We start from the raw sequence: 10,384 nt of genomic DNA, 5'->3' as shown, positions 1-10,384 counted from the left end.
ATCTCAGTGGCAGATTTGAATAGGAGGCACATTTGTGTCAATCACAAGAGCAGCCTGGCAGCAATCTTACTTGTGGTGTGTGTCTGCTTTCTCTACTGATGGTGGACATCTGTTTTGGAAAGGACTTTTTTACCAACTTCTGTAAGTAGCACATGCCAAACACCTCAGGAAATTATCAAAAGGACAGGAAAAATGTGGATATTATGTTTAAAATTCTGTGTGTATTTTTTACCTCCGATGCTACCATTTTATTAGATTAATTCCTTATTTTAAACTGCTTATTGCATACAAATGTGGTTCTCCCATTTCTGTCTTTCCCTGTAGCCATCCTTCGCTCAGGAATGAATCAAGTCTTTTTTAATAAATATACAAGAACTTAGCCATAAGTATTAAATCACATACTGTAAAAATAATCTAAGGCTCTAAACCTGTGGTACTTCATTTTCTGATGAAACTGTTCATGGGTGATCTGAAGCCTTTCCAAAACTGAGTTTTATTTCCTTTCAGATGCACCTAAGCCACCCACAGAAGAGACATACATTCGCTCAGATGAATATGGGACTTCTTCAAGGTTCAAAAGATCATCTGCTAAAATTCAAAAAAATGGAAGTCTAAATGTTGAAACCCTTGTTGTGGCAGATAAAAAAATGCTGGAGAAACATGGCAAGGAAAATGTAACAACATACATCTTAACGGTTATGAATATGGTAAGATGTGGTGTAACTGGAGTATGTTTTCCCTGTGGAATATTGTTATGTCTGAGTAGGCTCTTTCATTAGACAAATAGCAATACCAAAAAGAGTAGGGGCACTTTACACAAGCCTTTCTTCAACCCTCATCTAATGTATTACTTATGTCAAAAAGCTCTTTAAAAATACAACCCTAGATTATCACAGCTCTGGCAATAGTACTGTAGGGTAAAAAAAAAATAAATTGGAAAATCTTTAAAGTGTTAAATTTTAAAACACTTCTTGTGTACTACAAAAAGGGCAGGTAGTCTGAAATTAAAACTTTTATTTCATTTAGTATCATGAAGCTTGTCTGTTTTGTCTGATGTCTCTCCTTGAAACAAAAATTTATTTGAGAAAGCACAAATTTATTTTGAGAAAAATAATATAATTTAACTAGAAATATGTTTTCCTTTGTGGCTTTGCTCTTTAGTTTTGTACTACAAAACTTGAACTTTGAACTTGATTACACGTGATCCAGGGGACCAAGGACAGAGCAAAGCCCATTGAAATCAATAGAAGGTTTTCAAGTGGTTTGAATTACTGTAGTGGTTTGGGGCATAATTCTTCTGGGTTAAGCTCTTTTGCATTAATCCTACTAGGTACATAGCTCCATTAATTTGTATTGAAAATGGAAGCCCAATGCAATAACTCAATTCATATGTTTAGTCTATTAAAAAAAATAATACACATAGATTATATTTCCTCTTCAATAATTGTTGCAGGTCTCTAGTCTGTTTAAAGATGGAACAATTGGAAGTGATATAAACATTATCGTTGTGAGCCTTCTTCTTTTGGAACAAGAGCCTGTAAGTTGTGTCAGAAGTTTTTGTGGTGTGCTACATGTGCTACTGTTCACACGGAGCTCTGGGTGTTCCCACATTACATACATGAACTTTCATTAGAGGTTTATTAAGACGTAAAGCATGAGAAGACTAAAATCACAAAAAACCTTCAAAATCACCCTTTCTGAATTTCACTGCTTCTCAGTTTTTCATACTAAAATCTTTCATTTCATATAAATGTTCTTTAGAAACACTGAAATGCTTCCAGTAAGGTAACACTTAACAATTTCCAGTATTTGCTTGAAGATAAATGGCTGGAATGAAAAACCTACTTAAGAAGTATTTAAATAAATAAAAAGATTTTGAACTCAACTTTCCAGGATGTGAAGATCAGGAGGGCAAACGTGTCAAAAGTGCTAAACTGAACATAGCATGTAACAAAAGGTGGGAGTGGAGCCAATTCTTTTGACAAAGGTGTTGAGATGAAAGACAAAATCTCTTTTGATGAAAATAAATTTGTGATGGGTTGATCTACTTGGATAATACTTTTTCTCCACAGAAATCTCCACACATTTTAATCACAAGATTGAAAATGGTTAAGTGTTCAGCTTTATCAGGAATCAAATATATTTGTATACTGTAATTCCAACCACTGACTTTGAGAATATCTTTGCATCTGGGGAGAGGTGCAGTTTTATTTTACAATTGGAATAGATTCACTCATCAACTGAATCGATCATCATTGGCAGTTAACGTGGGAATACATAAGTTTATGTAGAACAAATACGAAAAAGTAATTCCCTTTTCCCTAACCAACTCTTATTCTTTCAATCACCTTTCTCAAGCACTGATGGAAGCACCTTCTTTCTGTGTCTGTGAAATATCTACAGGGTGGATTACTGATTAACCACCATGCGGACCAGTCACTGAACAGCTTTTGTCAATGGCAATCTGCTCTGGTTGGGAAGAATGGAAAGCGCCATGACCATGCCATCTTGCTTACGGGTTTTGATATCTGCTCTTGGAAAAATGAGCCCTGTGATACTTTAGGTATGATATGAAAAGATATTCATAGAAACTCATGGGTGTCAACAGCAGCATCTTGCTTCATAGAGACTGAAATGTTTGAAAAGAAAAAGTCCTTTTTTTCATGTAATGTTAGCCTTCTTGAAGAGGAAAGAACAGCATTGTTTTTAGATATTTGTCTTTAAGGTACCTAGAAGAACAAGAGTATTACTGGCATCATTGCCCCAGAAAAAGTGGCAGTATAAGCTATCTGAAGACATCCTTTTGGATTGTCAACTCTTCAAGGAATACTTCTGAGAATATTTCTGAGCCACTCTGATTTTTTTTTTTTTTAATTTTTTTTTGTGACCACTTGCCCTCTTTGAATGGGATTCCTCTCTCATTCAGGAGCAGTAAAGGTGTGACGAGGATAAATAATAATCTTTACAAGTAAAGTTTATTTTGGGAGGTTAGGTTTGGTTTACACTTCTTATACAAGAATCCCTTTATTGTTAAATAAAAGTCTGCTGTAATTCTTCCATGATAAACCTGATGAAGCAGACAACCATGTTCATGCACCATAGTAGTCTGGCTTATTAGGACCAGTGCAAATGATGTATGTATTCAGAATGCTGTAGAGGAACAAGCTATTCTACTGCTTCCTTCCTTCAGGATTTGCACCTATCAGTGGCATGTGCAGCAAATACCGTAGTTGCACCATTAATGAAGATACAGGCCTTGGACTGGCTTTTACAATTGCTCATGAATCTGGACACAAGTAAGTTATTTTTCATGAGTCTTACATGCTCCTTCTATGCATTGGCCTTATTAAATATAATCTCTTCAACAATCATAAAAATATCCACTGTGGGATTTTGATTGATTTTGCTGCTATAGATGAAGGGACATTATTCTGATATGGGTACCTCACAACTCTTTCTAATTTGATGGGAAACTATAGGCAATATTAGAGAGTTACTCAAACAGAGTCAAGAGTCTTCACTCAGAGGTGTGTCCTTTAGCATGAAATGGTGAGTTATCCAGGGTGCTTTCCTTTTTTTCTTCTTTTTTTTTTTTTTTCTTTTTTTTTGGACATTTTATATATTCCAGGTGATAACGAGAACAAACAGTTAAAGCTGACAATAGTAATCTACAAGCTTCCCACACTGCTGCCATGTTCTGTTAAAGAAATTGCTTCTGGTAGCAGTGTGGTTGCTCCAAAAAGAGAAGGGACACTGCAGCTTACAGTATGGAGAATTGATCTCTCAGCGTCTCGTAGATGTCCCTTTCCCAGAAGACCTAGTGTTTCTAAGGATCTGGGAGCCATGCTTTCCTTTCAACTTCTCCTTCTTTGTTCTCTCTACCTATCTAATGAGTGATTTGGCTAAAAACAACTTCTGTGGAGGTTTCTGCCTTTCTGTATCTATATCCATTGAGCTTCCATTTGATTTTTATGGCAATAATACTGTAATTTTCCTAAGAACCTGCTGTCTCTCAAACAAAATCAGTAACAATCTACGATGGAGCTTCGGCTATTCTCTGGATTGTTGAATTAAATCTAAAGAAGATTATTATGTCTTGCTCTCCTGTTTTTTTCCCAAATAATCTTTAATTACTTTTCACAATTTTTTGCATGGTTTTTATTTTCAGTTTTAGCACAGCTCAAGCAGGAATCTGTCTAACCACTGACAGTATAGAAGCATATTTTCTCTATGCGGTACAAGCCTGAAATCAAGGGTCAGATAAAACGTGAGCATAGGATCTTTATTTTGTGCAGCAACATTACTGCACAGAATATCTTTGAAAAGCAGTGGTACTGTATTCTGCTGTTTGGTCAAGGCATGAATCCTTCTGATTCTGCATGACTGAATCAGGACTATTTAGTTTTCATTGTACAGATATGCTCTACAGTATATACTATGACCTAATGTCTACATGAGTGACCCTTTCACAGGTTTCTGTACATCTGAAGGGAAACAAAGAATTAAAGAATAATCCAGCTACCAGTGAAGCCCGTGGGAATGGTGCCAACACTTTCAATAGGACCAAATATGTAAAATATATATTGTTTGATCTTCCTGTCACACTAATGCAATGTCACTGACCTCAGTACATTTTTAATGCCCTTCGAACACTATTAGGACAAAATCATGCCCATAGATTATTTTTCAAGAATTCTCCCCTTCAGCCTCTTAATGTTCTTCCTTCTGTTTTCTTGTTTGCTTTGACAGATTATGCTTGGAAATTTTTTAATATTGTGTTGGTTTTTTGGTTTTTGGTTTTTTTTTTTCTTTTTCACCACTGCCTTGATTGTCATATTATTCAGCTTTTCTTTGGTATAGGTCCATACTCCTGTCTAATAAAATGCATCTAGTCTTCTGGAAAACATCTGCCCCAGATACAAAATGTCTTTATTATCATTTGTTTGTTTGCATGTTCTTGAGACTACCTAGTATGTGATGTAAGACAACAGAACTTGGTCTTTGTGATACAGAGCTTATTGGAAGAAAAAAACCCAACTGTGACAGCTATGGAGGTGCTGAGGTCCACTGTGAATATATTAGCCTAAGGATTTCATAGCAGGAGAATATTGTATACTGTACGGATTACACTCTGTGATCCACTGAGTGGCTTCAGTTGTTATAAATTTTTATGGTTTTCTTTAAGTAGTTTGTGTTTTTACCTGAAAGCTTAACAGTTCCTTCAGGAGTTCAGAGCCCATTGTGTCAGTGGGTAGATAAACCGTGGATTCTTTGGCTGCAATGCATGTGAACAAAGTTAGTATTTTATAAAGGATTCTAAAATACTAGCTCAGTTAGGACTTTTTTTGTCCATTTATAGAAGGAGCCATATATTTTAGCAAGTTTGGAGCCTCAGCTGCTGGCAACACATGCAGTAACTCTGATGAGCCTGCAATGATTTATAACAGTGGAGGATCGAGTCCAGTAAATTAGATATTCCCTGCACGTGAAGAGATTGCATTCATAAAGTTGCCAATGTACTACAATGTTGAAGTAACAGATTATGAAATTTCTATTCAAAACACATTGAAATTCACAGATGTCCTGTACAGTGAGTAACTATAAAACAGTGAAAGGAAAAAACCTGAAAATGAGCTTCATTATCCTAACCATAAGCTCCACATAATTTATCATTTTTAACGTGGTTCTTATTATTGCTTATTATTCTTTATGTTATCCTAACACCTCTCCTAGTGAAAGCAGGGCCTCATGATGCTGCAGACTGCACAAAGCACCCCATAAGAGGCAGTATTCCCACTAAAGAGGTTACAGTCTAGACAAAGTAAGTGGCAGCGCATAACAAAGGCGAGGAAAAGAAAGTTATTTTCCTGAGATAATATAGCAAGTTAGTGGCCAAAATTAGAAAAATAATCACTTTTTTATATTCATACTTTGTATTCAATTCATTCAATGCCACTTCTTTTGCTACACATTGAACACATCTATGTAGTTCTTCCCTCCTATTAGGACAGTTGCGTTATATCCTTACAGCTGTGTAGCACTGGTATTTCCCTGGATTCTGATCTCCACACCATTCATGTTAACAGGCATTATCACCAGCCAAAGAAAGGATCAGGCTGCATGCATGTTTTAAGCTGATAGTTTTATAGGCAAGTACAAGTCTGATTGAACATAAGATTCACTATTTCCATCCATCTCACCACCAAACATTTCTCCTTCAGGACTTCTATCAGAGCCTGCAGCTCTGGTACTTATGTGCCAGTGTCTTGTCATTAGCTCCTTGCAGAGCTCCTGTGCATCACCAGTATGGGTCTTTATTGAAACTTGACTCTCTTTCTCAGCAGACAAGTGTGTGATGGCAATAAAATCTGAATGCTATTAATTGGAACTAGTTTCACACTAACAGTCATTTGTATGGTGCATATGTTTTCATCCCTTTGGAATGAAAGGGATGTATTCCACATTCCCCATGGAGTTCAAGCGTAGAGCTGTTACCCAGAAAGTGTTTCTTTTGCACCAAATTGTGTTTGCTTCTGTTTAATCTAGATTTTCACTCTCATGCCTGGTTCTCTTTTCAGCTTTGGTATGATTCATGATGGAGAAGGAAATCCTTGCAGAAAAGCTGAGGGTAATATTATGTCTCCCACACTCACAGGAAACAATGGAGTGTTTTCTTGGTCTGTATGCAGCAGGCAGTATCTCAACAAGTTTCTCAGGTAGGTCAGATGTAAATCTGGGCTGGTGCCAGGGAATGTATCTTTAGTAACTGGGCTTGAACTCTTGAACAGACATAAAAATTAGTTAAGTGTGAAATTCACCTCTTTTAAAATGTGCTCAAACCAGTGTACCATTTGAGCCCACACACTTGGACTTATGAAGCGTATAGCTTGTATGGCATGTAAGTGGTTTTGTCCTGCCTTATTTCAAAAGAATGATTTTCACCCTCCAGGAATATCGTGCAGTAATGACTGGCATATCGTTCTTTCCCAAGCATTCCTGTCAGCAGCTAGGTTTATTAGAGAATTAGTAGGAAGTGAACACAAAAGAGGGCAGACACAGTGGTACCAAAGTCATTACAAAATGTAAATTAACATTAGTGGCCTCTCTCACTGGAGTTTCTCTCTTGATCTAGCTCATGTCATGAATAAGGACATTTTACATTTTTCATGTGCTGTTTCTGAAGGAAAAAAAAAATAAAAAAGAGAAAGATGCCAATTATTTCTCCAGTATGTTGGAATTACTCAGTGATGCTTTTAAAGGAACTGTTTTTCGGTCTATGTTTAATATCATCAAAATTGCAGTCCTTTCCTGTACAGCTTTCTTTTCTTTGTCATACATGACTATACATGATTACTAAAAAATATGTAAGTGGTACTAGCATGCAGATCCAATACAGGCATTTTAGGTGTTAATTCCTTAGAGTGAGAATCAAGCACCTAGATAGTTCTGTGGATCCGATCCTTGAATTCCAAGTTAGTATGTTAGAGTAGTGGCCAGGAAAGGTGACAGAGTTCTGGTGACTTTTTTCTGCTGCAATGATGCAACATATTCTGAGTACACTAGCAAACTGCAAACTAAAAGGTCACATAAGCCCTCCAACATGCAATATTGTCCAAGCGATGTACACTTGAGGACAAATCCAGCATAGAGTGACCTTATATATACGTGGGTTCTCAAGCATATACAAAGGTCCTAAAGCCTGGAAATTCCTGCTTCCTTAAAACTTTGCAGGTCAGGCTACCAACAAGATGTCAAGATCTTTTGGCTCCTGCAAGCAGATAGTCTCATTTCAGTGCATACCTCTAAAGCCAGTTAAAGGTACTGTATACCATATTATGTATTTTTACTGGTCTGTAGCAAATTAAAATATTTTGATATAAAGATCATAGTCATGATTAACATACATTCTCATTACAGTACAGCTCAAGCTGCCTGCCTGATTGATGAACCTAAGCAAACAGGACAGTATAAATACCCTGACAAACTGCCAGGGCAGATCTATGATGCTGATACCCAGTGCAAATGGCAATTTGGAATGAAAGCAAAACTGTGCAATCTCAGCTTTGTGAAGGTATCTCTTGATATACTTTTGAAAAGTAATTTAACTTCATTAGAGAACTGCAGTACCCTAAATAAGTACAAGTAATCCAGTGTTCTTCAGAGGCCTGGGCTATCTCTGTATCTTCTCTTGCTTGGCAATTTTCTTTGAAGGTACTGGCCTCTTTTGAGTAATATCACAATCCCAGGGGAGTTTCAGAAGGAAATGTGTTCTTTCCAGGAGTCAGAAGGAGAGCAGTCGAAGACCCATGAACCCTTGCCTACTATGCTAAGGGAAATCAGCAGGCAGTAAAGTTTTGATCAAAACTTGAACAGGGTGTGGGGTGTGGGGTAAGAAGGACTAAGTTTCATCTGTTTTATTTTACTCATTAATTGACCAAAGTCTGGAAAAGTTCTATACAGTTATTTTAGAACAATAAAAACGTAACATATACTCTTGACTTTGTGATGAAGGATTAATTTAGACTAACCGATTATTTTAGTGACAGCTGATCCTTGCTGATCTCTTCAGAGAAGACATTTTATTAAATAATCTGGAGTGCTCATTCTGAAAATAAGTATTGTCATTTCTTTTACTCATGTGATTATCCTGGAGTATTTTATTTTATACTAACCACATTTATCAGGTGGTGGCAGCTGTGTTTCTTCTACAGCTAATAAACAAAGAAGAGAGAGTGAACAGCACTGTGAAGAGACTATTTCCAGATATCTCCTGTGTTGTAGAAAATCTAGTCTGTTCACAGTACTATAGTCACTGTAAACTTGATTAAATTTTAGCCTGGAACTTTTTAACACAGTTGTTGTTCTATTATAGTTTCACACTCAAAAAGGTTTGGAAAATACATAGTGAAATGGTGTATAAAGAAGAAGGCAATATACAGGATATGGCTGTACTATGAATCTTAAACCCTGGGTTTTCTAAATTGAAAAAAGGTTTAATTTATATGTCTTTGGAGGTAGCAAAGGCATGTGTCATTTGTTACTCTTTCTAAACATGAGGAAATAATGGGAGTTATGAGCACTATAGTAAGTAGTCTTTTTCTTTTCAGGATATATGCAAATCTCTCTGGTGTCACAAAGTGGGTCATAGGTGTGAGACAAAGTTCATGCCAGCAGCAGAAGGAACAGCTTGTGGTATAAGTATGGTAAGTTGCTTTATAAATAGGACAATGTCATTCTAACTTGTTTTCAGACTGTATTGGGTCAAATACCAGCTCCTGTCAAAACCAGTTTTATCCAGATCCCTCCAGGTTTGCTATCATGGACTTCTGGTTGCCCTGTAAAAGACTGCATTGTCATATGTAGTCGGGACTGGTCCTCACAGTGGCACCTATCTGATGGTAGGAAGTGATGCCTCTCCCATGAGCTATGGAATAAGATATATCTGGCAAATCTAAATCAGTAAGAAAAAACATTAATTATAACAGAAGTTAGATGAAGGCTTCAAACTACACTCTGATGTAAACATTCCTTAAGCCATAAAATTTGCTGTAAAGATTAATGCCATCATGTATATTATCATCAGTGATCAATTCTAAAAGAGCATGGTTATTTGTTTTAGTTGAACCTTCTAATTTACACTCACCTATAGTTACCCAGAATTTTGCTGTAATGTTTCTTCCAGTATAATATTGTTTTTATTTGCAAGTTACTGACAAATGTTCTATTTTGCTTTTTTCTCTTTGTGCAATATTTCATAATTGAATGACAAAAGGGAGAAATTTTAGCAGCCTATTTTTAAATTGCATGGGAAGTTTTGAGGTTCTGACAGCATAGGACCATAAATTAACAAGGATTTTTGGGGAAGAGAAAGCCAAAAAGATACTCTCCAAGAGAAAAATTTTGAAAATTTGTACCTCAAAGATCTTAAACTCAGTACTTGGACAAATTTTAGGATATTACTTATCTGTACCATTGTAGGGGTCAGTGTCCTACTTCAGAGCCCTTGTCCTGCTATAAATGATCTCATTGAGTTCAGTGGGTGACCTCATGTTTATTAGGGTTAAGCACTGGAGCTTTTAAATGTGGATTTTTTTCTTTTTTGCATCTACTAGGTACCGCTAACTCTGATGGGATATTTTTTGGCATTCTTTTGGCAGTGGTGTCGAAGAGGACAGTGTGTCAAATATGGTGATCATGGACCCAAGCCTGTAAATGGCCAATGGTCTGCCTGGTCTGAGTGGTCAGAGTGTACTCGCACTTGTGGAGGTGGGGTCACATATCAAGAAAGACACTGCAATAATCCAAAGTAAGACATAGATTTGAAAAGGTATTATTTTTATACTAAATATTTAAGTTTTTAGAACAAAAAAAATAACAGTCCATT

The 10,384-nt window shown here is 36.5% G+C and overlaps 1 protein-coding gene across 1 annotated transcript in view; it reads left to right on the top strand.

Annotated features, from left to right (window-relative positions):
• Positions 1-10,384, top strand: part of ADAMTS18 (ADAM metallopeptidase with thrombospondin type 1 motif, 18) — a gene marked incomplete at its 3' end in the record, with an annotated part of 51,601 nt that overhangs the window by 31,324 nt on the left and 9,893 nt on the right. Inside the window, exons 4-11 of the mRNA XM_010081358.1 lie at positions 508-707; positions 1,454-1,537; positions 2,404-2,563; positions 3,191-3,296; positions 6,579-6,716; positions 7,918-8,071; positions 9,108-9,203; positions 10,158-10,306. Of these exons, the coding sequence (XP_010079660.1) occupies positions 508-707; positions 1,454-1,537; positions 2,404-2,563; positions 3,191-3,296; positions 6,579-6,716; positions 7,918-8,071; positions 9,108-9,203; positions 10,158-10,306 (1,087 nt within the window). The remainder of the gene's footprint in view (positions 1-507; positions 708-1,453; positions 1,538-2,403; positions 2,564-3,190; positions 3,297-6,578; positions 6,717-7,917; positions 8,072-9,107; positions 9,204-10,157; positions 10,307-10,384) is intronic.

This window comes from Pterocles gutturalis, unplaced genomic scaffold (genome assembly GCF_000699245.1).
Source record: "Pterocles gutturalis isolate BGI_N339 unplaced genomic scaffold, ASM69924v1 scaffold21064, whole genome shotgun sequence".
Classification (NCBI taxonomy): domain Eukaryota; kingdom Metazoa; phylum Chordata; class Aves; order Pterocliformes; family Pteroclidae; genus Pterocles; species Pterocles gutturalis.
The sequence above is the reverse complement of the archived record's forward strand: the minus strand, read 5'-3'. Positions and strand labels throughout refer to the sequence as shown.